The 21,298-nt window shown below is 36.6% G+C and overlaps 1 protein-coding gene across 22 annotated transcripts in view; it reads right to left on the minus strand.

The window, feature by feature from the left end:
• The window catches only part of NRXN1 (neurexin 1), a gene marked incomplete at both ends in the record, with an annotated part of 724,694 nt that overhangs the window by 376,102 nt on the left and 327,294 nt on the right, over positions 1 to 21,298 (minus strand). For all 22 annotated transcript variants that reach the window (XM_080342501.1, XM_080342500.1, XM_080342497.1 and 19 more), the window contains 3 exons: positions 4,670 to 4,860; positions 5,365 to 5,746; positions 11,070 to 11,192. In XM_080342501.1, coding sequence (XP_080198627.1) covers positions 4,670 to 4,860; positions 5,365 to 5,746; positions 11,070 to 11,192 — 696 coding nt within the window. The remainder of the gene's footprint in view (positions 1 to 4,669; positions 4,861 to 5,364; positions 5,747 to 11,069; positions 11,193 to 21,298) is intronic.

A 21,298-nucleotide genomic window follows, 5' to 3' on the forward strand; every position in this document is an offset into this window, starting at 1 on the left:
AAAAAACAGGGACAAATATTATATGAAATTAAAATAATTTTCATTTGCATTGCTGGAACAGGAAATTTTCTTCATGGTCGAGACTATTTTAGTTCAGTTTTTCATAGCATCAATAACCTTGTTTGACAGACAAATGAAATATCTATAGATTAAGTGACTATCATGAATCATCAATGAACATGCCAGGCCAGTAAATCTACCGATAATTTAGTTAATTGCATTGAAAGTTTACAAGGAAGAATTAATTTATAAGTGAGTCTTTATGTACACGTAAGTAGCATATTTAAAGTACTTTTGCAAAACCACTGAAGTGACACCAGATATTAATACGATTACTTTTCTTACAGATGCTTCAGAGCATGCTGTTTTCACATTACTGGAGAAAACAGCAAATGGAAAGGCAAATGTATATAGTAACAGCACCCATATCTGACAAAGGAACAGAGGAAGACAGAGGCCAGCAAAGAGCTATGGAAATAAAAGACAAGATATCCAGGCAGGATTTTTAAATCCAAGGAGGCTGATTCTGATGTATGCTCCAGTATGAACGGCATTTTTGATGATGTAGTGATATAACAGCACAGGAATAATATGTGACTTACAATGGACTCTAAAATTGACATTTAGGAAGGCCATGTGGAAGAGAATAACAGAGAGAGACAAGTTGAAAGTTTGGATGTCAGTTCAAAAAAGTATGTCTTGAAGATGTATGAAATGCTGCACAGGCAGCAAAAAATCAAACCACAAATGTTGATTTGAGTAGGATTTTTATTTATTTATTTATTTATTTTGTGATGGTGATTTATTTTAAAAAACAAAATATAGTTATTCCAATATCAAAATTAGTATGACTGCAGTTCATCCTGGAGGATGCATCACAGCTAGAAAGTCTGGAATAGGGTGGGATACTGAAGTACTGAAACTATCAAGTCCTAGAAAAGCTTGTAACCATTTATTGTTAAATCTAAAATAACAGTAGCATTCCCTAGCTTTTCAATTTGTGGAAGAGTAACATTTCAACTTTTTGTCTCAATTTATAAACAATTAAAATGCTAAAATATTTTGATCTTCTGACAGTCATTCTGAGTGGATTTTTCTAGGTTTTTGCATGTTTGCTATAAGAGAAAGGAAAAAGAAGATTAAGCTCTAGTAGGTAAAAGTGGACATGAAGTCATGCTTGAAGATGTTGTTCCTCCTTGACAGCCGATCATGCATCTTCAAATATTAAAAAAAAAAAAAAATCAGACAGAACTCCAATTTCCTGCACCACAGGAAGAAAATGTGGAGAGGGAAGAGATATTACAGATGTTGTAACACCTACAGTCTGAATAAAGGAGACAATCTTTTCTTGACAACAGTGACGAACAACAGCACAAGTCAAATTCCACTTCCTCTTGAATTTTTGTGCCACTTCAAGGCTACCTAGACCACTCAAGACCATAAAAGCACAACACTAAGTAGAGCAAGCATGAATTCCCCTCTACCCAACAATTTCAGCCTGTGAAGGCCTTGAATTGTAGCCATGTGAACCATTGGAGCTATATTGAAAGCAGGACAGGGAATCTGCTCATGAAATACATTAAAGCAATTTTTCCATGTAACTGAATGTTGACAAGCTTGAGCTGCATTGCCTTTGCTGTTAAGACTCATTTATCTTCATGGGTTATCTGCTAAAACTGCATCTGAGTACACTTTGCTAATTTTCTCCGCTAGAAAAAATAACACAGTTCTTGGAATCCAAACACAGAACTATTTTCACTCATTTATTTGTCTCCAATTTAAAATTTACCCACCTAATTATAGCAATAATTAAGCTGGATAATTTAATGTGCTTCCACAGGTATCCACTCCAATCCACTGAAATTGTACCAGAGGTTATGCATGTCTGAAATAATGGACTTTCTACGTTACATAGCCAAATCCTGCACCCTTTAGGAAACGTATAGTGGAAATTCTCTCCCATACTTTTATGGCAACTGTCTGCTTCCCCAGGCAACTGAAATCCTGTGCAGGCTCTACAACACAATCTGTGTTATATCTTTGTACTGAATTCACTGTGCATTTGCAAAAAAACCCTGCATATATTGATTTACTTTTCCAGGATTAGCTTGGATTTCAGCATCTGAAATTTCATAACTCAACAATTACTCAGTAAGGCTACAGATTCTGTAGTATCTGTAGACATTCATATTTTACCTAATGCTAACTCTGGTTAAACAGAATTATTGATATCACTAGTGAGAAGAATAATTCTGAATTTACATTGTTGCTAGGGCTGAAATAATATAGAACAATTAATTAACCATAGCTGCTTGTATCAGCAAAGTGTTTATAGCATAACAGAGATGTATCACCATAAGAAACACTGACATAAAATAGGTAAGAACAAGCTACGGGAAAGCATTTCGACTGAATACAAAGGAAGAAAAAATAATAATGAAAGGCATATTTTTTTTCCTCTTTATTTTGCTGGCTAAAATGTATCAGTTTGAACTCCCCCAAAAATCCAACAAAAATTCACATGACTATATTGTACCATATTTAAGGAAGTTGACTGAGTAAAAGAAAATAAAATATATTTAAAAAAATAAAATTAAACATACTGCTATGAGAAGACAGTGTTTGAGGACCTGTGTGTGCTAGACTAGCTTTAGAAAGATCCTTGCTATACATTACTGTACTGAATATGCCAGGTTTGTTATTGTTTTACTAGCCACACGTCCTGGGTGGTGAATTACAGAAAATCACCACCTAATACAATTCACCTTCCTTGCTTCATTATGTTTTTTCTTGCTCTTCAGTTTTTTCCACTAAAATTCAAGGTTAGAAACTGCACCAGCTATGGATACAGTTCTACTTCAAAAGGGTAAAGCAAAAGTAGAATTTTCAAAGTGAAGAAAACAAAGGAATGTTGGATTTTATAGGTTATTCTCTCTGATGAGATTTTTCTGTGAATGCACTAAGCAGTGCATTTAGTGAAATAACAGTGCCCTCTAGTGCCTTTAATAAGCACATTGTTCAAACTTTAAAATAATGCAACATACCAAACCGCTACATTCTTTTTGGAAAGGATGTAGATGACTTTGCTAACTTAGTTCTTAACAGGATTTTTTTTCCTACTCATGTCTAATTAATATTGGGGGGGGGGGGGGGGAGGGGGGAGTGTGGAACAAAACAACAGATTAAATACATATACATACATATGCATATGTGTAAGTAGTACCTATTATTGCAAAAAATGTGAAAGAATACGGTGGATGCTTTCTCTACAGCATCAAAAATAACGTTGAAATATTAGATTGCCTCAATAAATATCGACCATATTTACAAGAATGCAAAAATGAGAATGAACATGGCACAGATTTCAAATACGATTTTGATAATGGAGCTATCCAAAAAGCTTTACTTGATAAACCAAGTATCAAGAAAAAGAGGCTCTTATTGAAGATTATGACATATCAAGATACAGTTTTCACAGTCTTGCTTACAATCTTAATAGCACTTTCAATTGAAGCAAACATGTAAAGTATCACAAAGTCCAGAATAATTACTAGGATCAGCTTATTATCTGTAACTCAGAGGTAGTTAAAAGAAAATCCAGTAAGGAATAAGCTCTTGATGGAAAATTAATATCTACTTTGAACATCCTGGATTTTGAACTATTACATTTTCTTTGACTGTTATTAGATTTCGGTTTTCTTAATGAGAACTTGTTTAAAGAATGTTAGAATATACAACACTTTTGCACAGCACCCAAAACTATTTCCTCATATCTGATTAGGTAGGCAGTATTTTAAAAGTGTACTTACATATTCTTTCAAAAACATATTTTCTTCTGATGCAAACTAGCTTTTCAGAATCCCATTCTTACAACTAATACTATTATTTATTTTAAAATATACATATGTATCAGTTTGGTTTATAAAAATAGATCTTAAGAATTTAGCCGGACCTACAAAATGCAGGTTTAGAGCTATAAAACAGAGTTTATCCCACCCTTGAAATTTAAATTACAACACATTATATATTTAGGTGAGTGTATATTCATGGTTCAATACATCTAGTAACTTGTATCTATATCTGACTGATTAGAGGACTGCCACATAAATTGCTTTACTTGCAAGATATTTTTATGATATCAAAATACCTCATTGTATTTAGTTTCTCAACAAAAGGTATGTTTTATGTGAAATACCGAACAGTGGGGGACAGGTCAAAATGTTCTCCAGTTCTCTAACATAGAGACCATCAGCTCTGTAAAGCCTTTGCAGTCATACTGTAAAGCTTGGGCTGTGGCTTCTGTCTGCCACTTACAAAACTTACATTCATGAAAAAAATCAAGTCTTTTTCATAGACATTTTAGAGCCCCTTCAGCCCCCCAATTATATTTTGGTATATATGTGACACTCCGTGTTTTAGCATTTGCTACTATTTTTCCTGTGGTATTTTCACACATTTAAAGTAGTACCTAATTGTGCAGAACTACTAGTAAACTGGCATTGCTAGGCTAAGATAACGATGTCATCTCTTGCGATCAGATTAATTACTAACAAATAAAACATTTCATTTGGTACTACAAAATTATACTGCAGTTTACATACATGATTTATGTGGGTTACCATTCTGTAATGACCCTCACTGTGGGTTATACATAAATTACCGTACTTACTTTTGAGATCTAAATTTCTGGCTCCTGCTGTGCTCTGTGTTGTGATTTTAGTGTCAATCTTTACAGTGTGGAGATTGTGGGTATCCCTAGATATCATCACATTGTGCCACTGGTTGTCATTCAGAGGTTTATTAGAACTTCCTTTGATGAGATTTGCACCATTTCCCAAGTCAAACACATAGTGTAAATACCTGGAAAAAGAGAAAAAAATGGAAAAGTTTCCTTTTTCTTTATATAGCAAGGGGGCACTAATTAAGATGTCTAATATTTCTTATTTCCTTATGCTCCTCAGTAGTACTGGTAAAACCGGATGACAACAATGAATGCCAAATGGGGAAGCAGTCTTAGTTCAGAGTAATCACCATTCTTTAGATGAACTGAGATGCAGTCCCAAGTTTCTGGAAAGTAATGAATGCTTTGTGTACCAACACACATATACATACGTAGAGAGAGAACAAGAGGAAGGCTATAAAGTAGTACTTTGTTGTGATAAACGCTATAGAAGTTATACCTATTATTTACTTTCATATTTTCCAGGCATCTAGCTTCATCTGAAAGAAAAAGTCACAATAAAGCATATGAAGTTTAACATGAATAAAAAGACAAAGATTTGTATCCTAAACTTTCTCTTGTGTTTCTCCTATATATGTTTTTTTTAATAGACTTTTTTTGTCATTATGCTAATCCATACATACCCTTTTACTAATTCAACCACAATGAAATCATTTCCATCGCCACTGTTATAAAGTATCAATCCATCCAGAGAGGTTGTTTTGAACTGGAAAAAAAGGTGCATAGATGTATATGCTTGTAGTGTGGCCAATGCAACGTAACTTGCTTTTGTTTTAAAGGTTACAGGGTCTGCTATGATGTTCCTGAATCCAAATCTTGCATTAAGCTCACAATAATCGATGTCTCCATTTTTACATAAGTCGATGTATGCCATGCCATTAAATGTAAGACTCTGCAGATGCCCAATGAAATTAGAAGGCACAGAAGACAGGTAGCGCCGTTCTGTTATTATTCCTGTTTCTATGTTGTGGAATTCCAGTCGCGTGTGATCACCAGCCATTTGACCTTTAAACGGCAACAAGAAAACACATGTTAGCATCAGTAAAGGGAGGTCAAAAAGCACACCATGTGATTAAGAATCTGCATGAACTTCACACTTTTCAGAATGTGCAAGGCCAGTTCTTGGTTCCAAAGAGAATTCTTTTAAATTCATCCAGACTTCTGGTAAATATCTAGGAGCCTTTCCACTGAGTTCAGTATGTTTGCATAAAGCCAACAGCAAGATTTCTAAACTGAAGCACAATATCACAGTATATCAAACTGTCAAAAAAATCCTACACTTTGTGTTCACCTTTGGGCCCCTCATCATTAAGAAGGACATAGAAGTACTAGAGAGAGTGCAGAGTTGGCTGACAAAGCTGGTGAGGGGTCTGGAGCACAAGTCTTGTGAGGGGCGGCTGAGGGAACTGGGACTGTTCAGCCTGGAGAAAAGGAGGCTGAGGGGAGACCTTATCACTGTCTGCAACTACCTGAAAGGAGGTTGTAGCATGGAGAGTATTGGTCTCTTCTCCCACGTAGCAAGTGACAGGACGAGAGGAAATGTCCTCAAGTTGCACCAGGGGAGGTTTCTATTGGATATTGGGAAAAAATTCTTCACAGGGAGGGTTGTCAGGCATTGGAACAGGTTGCCCAGGGAAGTGGTGGAGTCACCATCCCTGATGGTGTTTAAAAGGTGTTTAGTTGAGGTTCTTAGGTACATGGTTTAGTGCTAGAGTTAGGTTAGGTTATGATGGGACTCAATGATCCTGAGGGTCTCTCTCAACTGAAATGACTATATGATTCTATACACTTAATCAGACATATAGTTTTACTATAAGCAAGTGCAATTAATTAACACAGTGTGAAGAACACAGAGGCAAATCTCAGAACTAAAACTATGTTAGATTGCATGGAAGAGTGACCTAACAGTTTGGAGGATAATACTCCTCATGTTTTAGCTATCTTAAGGTACAGTAATGCTGGCCTTGCTGCAAAACTTTGTGCTGCAAGGACGGACAGAGCCTCCTTTAAAAGCAAGTAGCTTTATAATATGGGGATAAACCATGGGAGGAGGAGACAGAGCCTAAGAGACAGACAAAGTAGAAAGCCTGTAGCAAGGGTGAAAGTCAATGTCTTGTACTCCTGAAAATAACAACAGTTGCTTACATCAGAAAGGTGGCCAACACCAAGCCCCACAGCTACCTTTGAGTCCTTCTTTGTCATGGAAGAAGTCCTGCACAGCAGAAAGCCCAAGGTTTGCTGACTGTACAGCTAATCTGAAGGAAAGGATCAACACTGCCAGGGTACACTGTGTGCAGGTCAGAAAGTTTCTCTGGTAATTATTAAATACCTTACCCAGCACATCAAAATTGTTTCGACTGAAGAGATTCCTTTTCTAACAGATTTTTTTTTTCTCATGCACATTTCAAGAAAGTAGGGCAGTACTATCACAAGGCTGATTCATGGTCACATTGTGTGGGTATGATGACAAAACAGCTTTTATTACTAATCAATTTTACCACTTAATCTACTTCCTGCAAACCATGGACTAGATTTCCCAGTTCCTTAGATGCTTCATATCTCTCATGGAGTACAAAGAAGGTGAACAGCAGACCCAGCCAATCTGGAATAAGCACTGGAATAAACACTGGAATAAAACTTCTCTATAATAGAAGTTCACACAATTGCAGTGCAAAGGTGTTGACAGACCAACTTCCCTCTGTCCTCTCCTGAACATATTATTCCAAGAGGAGAATGTGAGCCCTGACCTAGGCTGGATGTGTTCACTGGTGGTGCAGAAAGCCCTCAGGCAGGCTTAGCTGTATCTTCATAGTTTTTATAAGCAAGTGTCCATGTATGTGTGCGTGAACAGGGAAAGGATAGGGGCAAGATGAATATGGATATTTGGACTTTTCTCAGGGAGATGGATTCAGAAATGGATTAAGGCACAGCACTGAGATACAAATACAGGTATTAATGCAATTACAGTGGAAACAGGTCTGCAAGCTTTAATATAGTTTAAAAAATGCTCTAATAATTTATGATAAAAATTTACAAGCATCTTGCTTAGGTTCAGGATGCATTCTGACCTAACTCTACTGACGTCATTGAACACCATCAGCATCTGGGATCTGCAGTCACTCAGGCTGAGCACAGTAAGAGGCACCTTAATGACCAAGAACAGCCTTCTTGATGTTCTTGTTTCTAAACATCAGTTCTGAAGACACCATTTCTGATGTATTATTATAGCAAAGGTGGGTTCTTCCTTGCAGCAATGACTCAGGAAACTGTCTTGAAAAATGCCAAACTATAAGGCCAAGAGCCTTATCAGATCACAGCGAGAGAGCTGAAGATCATGTTTTAGAGAAGGAACATTATGTATTCCAGTCTTATATCACTTCAGATGGCATTGCATACATGTCATGGCAAACCTCCACTAAGCTTTGGCCTGAAGCACAGCATCCTTACTACATTCACTATCTTAAATGTATTTTTTTTCCTGAGCATAGTAGTAAAAAAGTTCCAGAATCTGGGCTCACATCCCAATTTTCCCTTTAACATTTCACTTGTACAAACATGCTAACAGGACTTGAGAATTCACATAATGCTCCACAGTATTCGCAGCTACAGCAACGAAGAAAAAGAGAGAGTGCAGTTTGTGCTTACAAGGTTGGGCTTTTTGTTTTTAACTTGTCAGGCTGGTGCACAGAATGCATTACCTGTTGCAAGGCTATGGGACATACAAAAGGTCAAGCGATTTTCTGTTCATAACCATAAACTAGGTATCCTTTCCATTATCCAACTGTAGTGACCTCCTTCAGTCCACGTTTGTTTTCTATACATTTCCCAAAAACAAAGTGGATCAGGGCTGCAAGTATTAATACTCTTCTATGATCCATAAAAATTTTCAAAACCACCTCTATGACTTCCAATGAAAGTTAATTATGATTCTGAAAGATATTATTTATCCATGCACAAATTACGCATTTGTCCAAGATAACTAAGCTCAGTACATGGATGAAAAGGTGATAATTTTATAACCTGTAAAAAATTGAAAGTAAGGCTGAATTATTTACTGGTTTCCCCTTCAGCTTAAGCTTTCTGGATCTGGTGTAATTTTTTTTCACGTGTGACATAGGAAATAGAATCAAAAAAAGGAAAACACAGTGCATGGCAGGGAGAAGCTGGAATTTTGGGGAGAAAGTCCATTTTTTCCTCATGTTCCCATAAGATAACAATAATAATATTTCACAGGAGTAACTACCCATTTATATTTTAAACACTTTTCTGATTGGTGGGACATCAGAAAGATATGTTCTAAGTAGTTTAGAACAAGAGCACTCCAATCTGATATGGCAACTCTTGCACTACATCTTTAGGAAATTCAAAGCTACTACACATTAAACTGCATTGTGTACACTTCTGACAGATGGGAGTGAAAACTTAAGCCCATGAAGGCTTTGGCAATGCACTGTGCTGAAAAAAAAAATAAAAAAATTCACAGTACTGCATAGCAATAATGATTTTTCCATGTAAAAAATTTAATATTCCTGGGACTAACAGTGGGTTTCTCATGTTATCAGACTTTGAAGTTCCTTTTAGCTTCTTCTCTCATGCCAGTTCCTACCTCACTGATAGAGAAGGCCACAGATGGGCCACATAACTTCCTGCAGGGAGTTTAGGAAGATTTTGCTTGATCAGGGGGCAACTGAAAAGACTCACTGGCTTTAACAGCTAGAATAAAATAGTTCATTTGGAGGGGAACCTAAAATGATCATCTAGTCCAACTGGCTGACCACTTCACAGCTGGCCAAAAGTTAAAGCATGTTAATTAATGGCATTGCCCAGATGCCTCCTAAACACTGACAGGGCTGGGGCATCAACCACCTCTCTAGGAAGCCTGTTCTGGTGTATCGAGTATTTGCTGGGACCATGATATTTCATCATGACTACAATTATCCACAATGAAGAGTGATTACCAGAACTTACAGTCCTGTGGACTTTACTTATTACTTCCTCTGACTAGACTACACATGATAGAAACAAACCTTCACATATATTTTGAACTTTTCTGAAGCTGTGCTGAGCAACTGGGGCTGAACCCAAAGGCGAATACAGTACTTTTGGGTGGTTTTGTAACCCGTAGTATTTGTAAATTTAAAAAATCGGCCATGAGGAGCCCAGAAAATCTGTATTTGGTTTCAGATGCTCTATTTTATTCAGATCAAAACAGCTTCCTCTAACTAGCAAATGTCTCTGAAGTTGCCATATTATTGGAGCTGCCAGTTGAGGCAGCAAGATTATCATGTTTTTCAGTGTAGTTCCTCCAGTACTATGTATTTATTTTCACAAAGAAAATAACTGGTTTAGGCTATCTGCTTTCTTGGAAGAATGACCCAAAGCATCATCGCACACTCAGATTAAATTTTCGCTTCAGTTCTGGAAGATCTATTGGTAATTTCTGATTCTAGAAAATATGTTTTTGCAGCTATATGAATCCATGCAATTACTTTTCTACCAGTGACATGGTATTCAGTGTTCTGCTCAGGTAAAGAAGACTACTAAAGAAGGTGCTTTCCTTTTAAAAACCTATTAAAATTGTTACCATTTTAACCAAGCTTAGAATAAATGATAAAAGCTATTTAATACCACATGAAAACAAAGTAAACTACTAAATAGATAGCGCAATTAGGCACATTGTATTGTGCAAGGAATCGGGACCAGAAGCCAGGTTTGTTGCTGTTAACAACACTTGTGTAAGATTTCTCTTTAATCAAACAAAATCAAAATCTTCTCATTTCTGATAACACACATAAATGAATATGTTTCTAACAGCTGCTTGCATTCATCTCATGTTTGTTCTCCCATCTCAACTGCTATTTTAGTATTTGAGAAAAAAACTGTTGCCTAACATTTAGTTATTGAGGCCAGCTGATGCAAGATTTAAAACACAATGGAATATCCTTCAAACATTTATGAAATTCTTTCTTACAGGAATGGCTTAGAGTTTAACCTTAGTATAACCCCGGGGTGTTGCCAAATCAGTTTTACTTGCCTTCTCATTGGTGATGTATTAAATGACTTCTCTCCAATTACTGTATAAAAATATTCATTTAGGTCAGCATGGAGTTTTTCATTAATTTCAATAGCAATGATAGAGCACAATTAATATAAAGTTTAATAATATACTTGTAGTAGCATTATTTCAAGATGTGTAACATGGATTTTTGATCTTATCCACCCTCCCCCCCCAAAAAAAAAAGTATCTGTTGCTTTCAGATAAAGGCATTTTTCTTCTGTCATATTTTGTGTTTCCCCCCAGTAACACCAAGTCACAATGCCACACTACCTGTCATGGCCTGCTGGTCATCCACCATTAACTTTAAACTTTTTCCTCGCCGAACCACACGCACTGTGTGCCACTCGTTATCATTGAGGTTATAGCCAGCAAAAAGGGTTTCTGGACCTTTGCCTGTAGGATATGCCAAACAGTCATTATGCAATCTTTAAATCAGTTTACATGTGAACCTCACAGAGAAAGAGAGAGACAGAGAGACTGGCTGGGCAAATGTTAAAAGACACATTAAGCAAGAAAATTGCAAAGTATAAGCAAATCTCAAAATAGAGCTACTATGTTAAAACACTTCTACTGTATGTTTAAATACATCAATATATTGTATATGAACATTTAATGAAACAGGTTTCCATAAATAGGCACAGTCAACATGGATTTAGTTATGCATTTTCCAGTCATGGAAGAAATGGGATTACTGCAGCCAAAACTTCTGCATGTGTTTGTAAACTAGATTTTTCGCCCTTCATTAAAAATAGTTATGAGGAGAGGTGTAAGTGACAAATGTGTGTGCATGTGTGTTATATTTTTCTTAATCTATGTCAGTTACTCAACATTTGCTTATTAGCACTTCTCAGAGGATCATCTATTACCTTATCATCCAGATGACTCATTAATATTCAGATCCAGTACCTTCTGATGTTAGCAGACCTCCAAACCATACTCTCCTTTTTTATTTAATGGATACCTTTTTTGTAACCTACTATTTTAGTAAGCAGCAAAACAAACACTTTTGAAGAAAATATAATTCTACATATAGCACGATGTACTTGCAATAACTGAAGGATTCACAAATCTAGGAAACAGGATATCTTTACCACCTAGGAAAAAAATCTCTCCAAACAAAATAATCATGGAAATTCTCCCTTGTATTTTTGACCAAGAAGAGAAAGAGAAAAATCCTGACTATGAACTATAATTGATACATGTAGGTGATTGACCAAGTGCTGAACCAATCAATCAAAGCCTCTGTGCTTAAACCTGAGTGACTGGAGTTACCTCAAACCTGAGTTACCACCTACATGGTAACTGTCCAAAAGGTAAAGCTAATCTGCAGGCAACAAAATTACATTATTGCAAGACAGAGACCTCCCTGGCCTGCTTTTCTTTACCTGTGGCATAATAAAGGCTGCTGAAAACTGAGAGACATATAATAAAGTACTATTTGACATGAAAACATTTGGGCTACACTGATTCAGACCATCACCTCCACCATGTTTTCTCACATGACTACACTCTTTAAAAACGGGATACAACACTGGCTCTGAAACTCTCCCGCATTTCATTTTGGATCCTTTTCCACCCAGCGCAGGCTAAACGTGACGGAAGAGGCCTGTTAATAAATGGGTACTACATGACACTGTCTAAAATCAAAGCCTCTCTGACTTCAGGACTGTATAGAGGGAAGAAGCCATTAATAACCTGATATTACTGTTCAGCGTAAGAAACAGTTTTCATCTCAGACTTTTTCCATTTTCTATCTGCACTTTTTCACCGCTGCTAGTTGATTGCCTTGCTTTTATGTGCAATCTTCATTATTTTGAGTATGTCAAGTGATTACCAGGCATAAAAATACTAGCTACAGCAAAGGCAGTGAGATTCTGATAACATCATGTTGCTTTCTCTATACATCTGTATTGATGATACACTAGGTAAGGTGTGCAAGTGCAGCAGAAAGACATGTATATGTACTCACTGATGTCAACTACCTGAATGGTTTTGTTTCTTATGTGTTTACTTTCTTTGACAAGAGAAACACCACTTTTGTATAACGCTTCAGTGAAAAATGTTTTCTTTGGATATGGTGATAGAGATGCAGTGAATAATCCTCTCCAAGCAATTTCTATTATAGTATATTTTATTTGGGCTTCAATTGAAGTAATTTCTAACTAGATTTGGAAGACAAGGGATGGATTTACAAAAAATGTTTAAACAACACATTTAAAAATTCTATTAAGAGTCAATAGGCCTGCCTAGAAATACATAACTTACCATTATTTTAATTGTTAGCCCTTCTTCATTTGTTAGTCTAACACATTAAAAAAAAAAAAAAAAAGTAGTTGAACAACATAGTCTCCCTTATCTCACAACAGATCTCTAAGAGAATTCCAAGTATATTCAGTTTTAATTTGCTGTCACATTAACAATCCTCTGTAGTTCCTGATAGCCTTCTATGATGGTATGACTGCCTGGGTAGACGAGGGTAGAGCAGTGGATGTTGTTTACCTTGACCAAGGCTTTTGGTAGCATCTCTCACAACATACTCATAGGCAAGCTCGGGAAGTGCGGGCTGGATGGATGCATGTTGAGATGGATCATGAACTGGCTGTATGGCAGAGTCTGGTCAGAGGCCTGTAGTTAGAGGGGTTACCCAGGGGTCAGTATTAGGTACAGTCCAGTTCAACTTGTTCATCAATGACCTGGATGAGATTGAGTGCACCCTCAGCAAGTTTGCTGATGATACCAAACTGGGAGGAAGGGCTGACACAGCAGAAGGCTGTGCTGCCATTCAGCAAGACCTGGACAGGCTGAAGGACTGGGCAGAGAAGAACCTGATGAAGCTCAACAAAGGCAAGTGTAGGGTCCTGCATCTGAGGAGGAACAACCCCAGGCACCAGTACAGCTGGAAAGCAGCACTGCAGAGAAAGACTTGGGAGTTTCAGTTGACAACAGTTTGACCATGAGTCAACAATGTGCCCTTTTGGCCAAGAAGGCCAATGGTATCCTGGGGTGCATTAAGAAGGTGTGACCAGCAGGTGGAGGGAGGTAATCGTCCCCCTCTATTCTGCCCTGGTGAGGCCACATCTGGAGTACTGCATCCAGTTCTGGGCTCCCCAGTTTAAGAAGGACAAGGAATTACTGGAGAGAGTCCAGTGGTGGGCTACAAAGATGATTAGGGGTTTAAAGAACCTGTCTTTCGAGGAGAGACTGAGAGAGCTGGGTCTGTTCAGCCTGATGAAGAGAAGACTGAGAGGGCATCTCATCAATGTTTATAAGTATCTCAAGGGTGGGTGTCAAGAGCATGGGACCATACTTCTTTTAGTGGTGCCCAACAATAGGATGAGGGGCAACAGGCACAGATTGAAGCATATGAGGTTCCACCTGAATATGATGAAAAACTTCTCTACTTTGAGGGTAACAGAGCATTGGAACAGGCTGCCCAGACAGGATGTGGAGTCTCCTTCTCTGGAGACATTCAAGACCCACCTGGACACATTCCTGTGCAATCTACTCTAGATGTACCTGCTTTGGCAGGTGTGCTGGACTGGATGATCTCCAGGGGTCCTATCCAACCCCAACCATTCTGTGATTCTGTAAAGGTGCCTCAGTGTATAAAAATATCAAATCCAACTTGGTTGCTCATATTCATACAGGCAAATATGTCTATTATCTCTTGATGTTTAAGGACTTGTAAACTCTTCCTGTTGCAGAATTAAATGTATGTTTTCCTGTGTATGAGTCTATTTCCTTTGCCTTTGTAAATAATCAGGTCAGAACTACCTGTGAGCTGCCTTTCTTAGCAGCGCATGCAATTCAAAACTGGATTAAAGGTAACTGTGGTGAAAGGACTATGAAAGGGATGAACCTGGGTATAAAACATTATGGGAGCAACACAGGGAAAGCAGTTCTGGCCTTGTAGAAACTAGCTACCTTGCATGAAAAAGAGGCTTTTCTTTCCTGAAGCTTATCAGTAACAGAAAAGAGATTTTTTTTTTGCTTTGTCATAGAGCGTGCAAGGAATTACAAAATAGCAAGACCCAGTGTCCAGGTATCGTATATGTACATGTCACATCATCTCGCGTCTTGGCAAAGACAGTTTTCCATGGCAGCTGGAGAGGTGGATGAAGAAGGATGGATGCCCACCAATGTTGTAGAGAATGTAGTGCTTAGGCTGTCTCCTGGCCAAGAAAATCCTTTTGGATATAAAAATAGTAAATGAGCTTGTGAGCAGTATATTTAGGACAAAATTTTCTAAATGCTTAAACATGAAAACATGTAGTCCTTGATGCCACACAAGAGTACAAGGACTGCAGAAGGAAACTCTTAACATATCTTGTTAAATGGTCCTTTTTAATGTTAAAGGGAAAAAGTATGAACCTCCAAAAGAAAAATCTCATTTTCAGTGTGCTGAATATTCTAAATATTCTCTAGATATTCTTATTCTCTTTACTACATTGTGAGGAGTCTGTTCAGTGTAATACAAGTGATGAAAATTTGCTGAATTCAAATGAGCCTGTTAGTGAATGGTAACATGCACACTTTTTCTCTTATAGATATCTATCCAGTTGTACTTAAATTGGTAGATCTTTTAACCAACTATTTGAATAGAACATCATAAAAACAGTCTGGTCACACTGAAACAAGACACTAGCTTTTGGTATCGTAACAAAACACATTCAAAACTAGATGTCTGAACCAAACACAAGAATTACTACTGGCTGTTACAATGCCATCTGCCACCACCAAGGCATATATCAAAATGGCACCCAGACTTGCTCAAAACATTCAATTCTGTAATCAAAAGTAGATTTCAAAAAAGAAGTATCCAAATAAAGACTTGTAACAGACACTGCATGCTTCAGTGGGTGCTAAGCTAACCCACAGAACCCAAGTTAATTACAGGTAAACCACTACTATTTATTTATTGGTCAGTATAAGAAAAGTCAGTGGTTTCAGCCTAGTTTTCTAATGGATAACATACTACAGCAATCAACATCAGGTAGCATTTCCCATTTGAAATTTAATAGAATAAGAGGACAAAAGGACAAAACCCTGAGATCATGCCAGCTAATACAAAATATTACTTTGAGGTCAGAGATGCCAGGATGTGAGAGAGAGTCTTACAGCTAAGGTAATATCTACATAGCAAGCTGAATTGTAAAGCAAAGGCAGCTGAGTGGCTCTGAGGGACACTTCAGAGTGTGATTGTAAATACCTGATGCAGAACTCAGTGCCATCTCATTTGTCTTGCTTTCCAGGGTAGATCTAGCACGTCTGTAAGCTGGGCTTCTGTTCCAGTAAGCAGCCAGTCTCCCAGCCACTGTGCAAACCTTCGGAGGCATCTACGTTATACACCACTCTGCAGCACAAAATGTTAAGAAAAGATTCCTCCAGACTAGATGCAAAACCAAAACACAAAGATGGGAAGGCATCTTAATCTTCATTATCCTTTCTATGGCAGTTGGCTGCAGAAACAATTCAGGTCTTCCGAATTACTAATTTACAAACTTGCATTTTAGAAGTTAATTATTCTATCAAATAAACTGTATTTGAAATGATTGCGTCTTATTCATCCTGAAATTCCCTGACTATGCATGTTTCTTACTAATAGAAAAACTTAGTTGCCTTCTAGAGATCAATGATGTGTATCAGTTTATCATTTAAAGCTAATCAATAAATTAACTTGAGAAAATCTTAATACAAATCAAAGAAATTTTGCCAACTGTATTTAGACTCATAAAGAAACTTCTACAAGAACAGCACATTTGCTGAATCATCTCAAGCAAAACGTATAAATCTGCACTGCTTGATCAAAATGTTCCAGGTTCCAATGGCTTTATTATAGGTAAAATTGCTTTCAGCAATTTGGGTCAAGTATTGGCAGCTTATGGTGCTTTAATTACTTTTAAAAAAAACCCAAACCCTGACATTTCAGAAATTAAAACACAGTTGCTAATATCATTCATTAGTTTCAATTTTGGCTGTAGAATATATTTGCTTCTTTTGAGTAACAGAAATAGAATATTAATTCTGTTTTTGTACATGCGCTCATATAGAAATGCAAAAAGCTAAACAAGGTTCTTTTGAAAATTCCACTGGCTTCCTCTACATGATCAAACTGCAAACAGACTGTATTTAATATTGATCTAGTTCAGTAGTCAGGAAGACCAGCATACATAGTGATTGCACTGGGGAAGAAAAATCCATAGTAGGATATAAAAACCAACCAGTCCAGGAATCAACACCATGTCCAGATCTGAGGACATGAAGTTTTCTATAGCCATTTGTCTGTTTCTTTTCTTTCATTTCTGTGATCTTGCTTCCCCTGCCCATGGTCTGAGCTGCTCAGTATTTCCCCCCTCTCAACTCTGTCTGACTTCTGCCTTAAGCAAACTATTTAGCTAATTAATTTCTTTAAAACCGTGAGATATTAACTGTTGGTGACACATCAGTATTTAAAGAGAGACAATGGATCAAGGTGGGAGGGCAGGACATAGACAGATATATTGGAGTAAATTAAATCTAAGGACTCTTGGTATCTGCCAAGAAAGGTGCCAATGATAAAGCACTGTCTTTTGAAAGCCTATTCTCTACAAACAGATTGAGGACCACTACTGAATTTCACTGAGATGGAGAAAGAAAGAAACATCAGAAAGGAGTAAACTTTTGAGATGCAAGTCTTGGCCTCTAGACTTTGCAGCCACATCAAAGTATATGTAGAACACATGCACATGTTCTCAAAATTGGAAGTGTGCTTTGCTGGTTAATAATTGGGTTTATATTAAGCTGAACCATATTTCCTGAAAAAATGGTCTTTAAATTGCAATTATAAATATAAGTGAACTCAGAGAACACGAGAGGATAAAAGTGAGTTTGTTACTGAATTATGAAATGTCTAACCCAGCTCAGAGACATTTCTCAGCACATTACTTAAAACATTTATTGCTGGGAATCAGCTGCATTTTAATGTAGTTTTGTAAGTCATATATCTCAGCAAGTAAAACACAAACAGCCCGAAGGACATGTAATTCTCCTTCTTTTTAGAAATAGTGAAAGTTAAAACCAGAAGTCAGCTAGATCCCTGTATTTTTAATAAGAGTGCAGTTTCTCTCCAGCACTGTTCTCTAAGGATCATGACTACCAGAAAATGCGCTAAGGTAGTAAAGGTTTTATGAATCCACCTCAAGGCCCTGAACCAAAGCACACCAAAGTCAATAAGCTTGCAACATATAGTTGTTGCTTTTTCAGCTCACTGCTGAACATTTTCAGGAAAATTTTCAGAAATTATGTTGAACTTGACAAGTCACTTTGCTGTAGGTAAGGTGAGTACGAATTTTCAATACATGGAAATTCTATGCTAATTTAAATCAAGCTTTAGTGCAAGATTATTTACTCCTGGTACAGTGCACTTGCAAAGATCATGCAGCATTATAAACACACTGTAAAGTCATATCCTGCCCTGAATCATGCTCAGTCTTTTCAAGTGTGCCCAAATCTTAGGACTCTGAAACAGGATTTACCAGACTTCTTTCTACAAACTGCTTGAGTGTCTTTCAGTAAAACTTAATTTGTTTTTACCTTAGTTTGACATGGCTGGTATCATGAAAAATTCCAAGAACTTTAAGCTGAATACATTTAAGCATTTCATTTTGATTAAGTTAGGTGCACTTAACACAAACATTTTCAAGTCAATATCTTTGACTTCATTCTTCTTAAGATACTGTAGCACATTAGGAAAGCAGCTATTTCACAAGTCTGCTCTCCCATTTCCTCAGCCAGCTGCCCCATTCTCAGAACACTCCTGTCGCTGAGCCTGAGAAAAGATCACAGAATGATGACAGTAAAGGAAGCTGTCTGGCCATCAAGGTGATGATGGAGTTCAAGAACCTGGACTGAATCACTGCAACAACTCACCTAGACACACACTGACACTGAATAATACAGGCAAAAAGAAAAACACAATTTAACTTGACAAATGAAATTTTTTGTTGAAAGGATAATCCACTATGAACTAGTGTATTGTACAAGGAAGAATAAAATTGGAAGTTTTAATTCATTTATGATACTGAAATTTTCCCATGCAGAATGCTTCTATTACAGACAGCTTTCTTATACTGAAAGTTGTTTCAATGAAAAAGTCCTATTTAACAAAAACTTTGTAAAACTGACAGGGAAAAGAACAGCTATAACTCATCTGGAGTTATTAGGGTTTTCTTTTTTTTCCTCCTACAAGAGGAATAAGATTGAAAATCATAAGATCTGATGTGGCAACCTCTGTGTAAAATAGTTCCAAGACTAACATGAAACTTCAATTTTAAGCAATACTAGAATTCCATTTTTAAAAAGAAAATACTATTTTTTTCTGATATAACTTTAATCACATCCTAGATGTCCAATATTCATTAATTCTGTGTGAATTCAGAGTTCCATCAGTAGGACTGATTTGTGAGATGTGGGCTTAAACTACGAGAAAAAAGTGATCTTATGATTACTTCATTTTCTGCTTTGTCAAGAAGAGTTAGATTTTTACCTTAGCCTCATTATTCTTGTCTTGACTACCCCAATCAAAAGCCCCAAACCCTACAAAACACAACGGCAGAAACATATATATTTGCTGTTGTGGATTTCTAGAAACAGTGAGAATATTCCTCTACACTTTCAAAGAAATGGAGAGTGACAGACCTGGCAATCTCTTTTTCCTTAGACATAATCTTTGCAAGTTATTGTTCAAATGTTCAGCTTCCAGAGGAACTTTGTTGTTGTCTCTGAACCCAACAGATCTGGAGGAATTCAGGCTTGGAAGAAAGAATTCAGAACAAGATGGCTATCTAAATAACTTTGATAATCTGGACTGATCTGCAAATTACTGTCAATCAACTAATAAATACAATGAAGCCTGAGATACACAGCTGCTCCAGGAAACACCCTTTCTGAGTCTGAAGAACCTGTGCTGTTGTTTTCTACTGCTAATTCTGCCCTCTTTATTTCCACTTAAACACAGCAAAGGAAAAAAATAACCTAATTTTCAGTGATTTTGCAAAAAACAAGTTAGTACACACTTGTTTGGTGGCTTTTTGTGTGGTTTTTATATTTTTATTTTTTTCCCCTTAGGACATTGGAATATTTGTTATACTTTCAATAGATTATAACTGACAACTGGAAAGAAGCAGAAACAGCTTGTATCACACATTAGCCTTTCTGACTTTGATATTGACTGTGCCCATTTATATCAAACCACAGTTGTCAAAACTCTGAAGTAGATTTAAAATTATATGTAAGTAAAACTTAAGTATGCTTCTCCAAAATTTACCTTTTATAAAAAACATCACCTTTATGTTTAGGCAAAATGAACATAATAGAAAAAAAAAAACCAAAACCAAAACCTTAAATATTTCATTTTACCCTTATATCTTGCACATTGTGCTTAAGAATAAGCAGATTGTAACTAGTTGGCACAGAAAGGAAAATAATTTGGACTGTGACTTTATTTTAAGAATAAACTCCTCTTAATTTACAGGTGTCTTTATCCCAAGGCATAGCTATTATAAAATAGATAACTACTAAATCTCACACTCATATCTTTTTTTTTTTTTTCTTTTTTAAGTGACAACACTGAATGATAACATTTTACCTAGTTAAGGCTAAAGAGAATAATATTTAAATATTTATGATTGTTTATTATTTAAATGTTTTAAAATATTATTATACTCAATGCATAAAACCCCCTCAATCTCTTGACACTGCTTATTCTTGGATGCTTCTATGTAGACAAGAGTTAAGCAAGGAGCACTAAAATAAACTTATCAGATTATTTTCAAAAATTACAAATAGATGAACACAAAGGTTGATCCCTGTTCTATGAACAGCCCCCCCTGACTGTGACAGGTATGGGATTAGTCTGATTTTTTCCAGCTTTCACAATAGACAACATTTTCCTGCATATTCCTAAACTTTCACAAAATACTTGCAAACCCATGTTTTTTCAGATTTGTGTATTTCTTCATCATCATGTCATGTCATTCTTGCTTCAAGATTATCCTTGTCAAGTTTTGTCACTACAGTGTAATAGTTCATGATTATTTCTAGACCCGTTCAACTTCTGAAGAGCCATCAGTTCAGCTGCACCAGATTTCATCCAGAATTTAAGATTCCCAGTGTTCTCAATCACATGGGCCACAGGGCAAAGCACTTGGCATATTAACAGTAGCAGGGTCAGATGAAGCAAATACACATTTTAAGACTTCAATCTTGTAGTACTTTTAAAAAGTGCAAAACATATACATTAACAGTTCTTTGAATCTTTCTTTAAAAAAAAATTATTTTATAGGAAAAAGACCTTGATTTTTTCAGACTGAAATAGCATGCAACATTGTAAACATTCTTTAAACTTTTCTGTCAATTTTGAGTTAGGTCTCATATTCCTTTTCTGCAGGAAACCAACCTGAATACAAATTATCAGGGAACTACAAAAAAAACCTTTTTTTCAGACATTTTTTTTTCTAGAT

The sequence above is a fragment of the Nesoenas mayeri genome (genome assembly GCF_963082525.1).
Source record: "Nesoenas mayeri genome assembly, chromosome: 3".
Lineage (NCBI taxonomy): Eukaryota > Metazoa > Chordata > Aves > Columbiformes > Columbidae > Nesoenas > Nesoenas mayeri.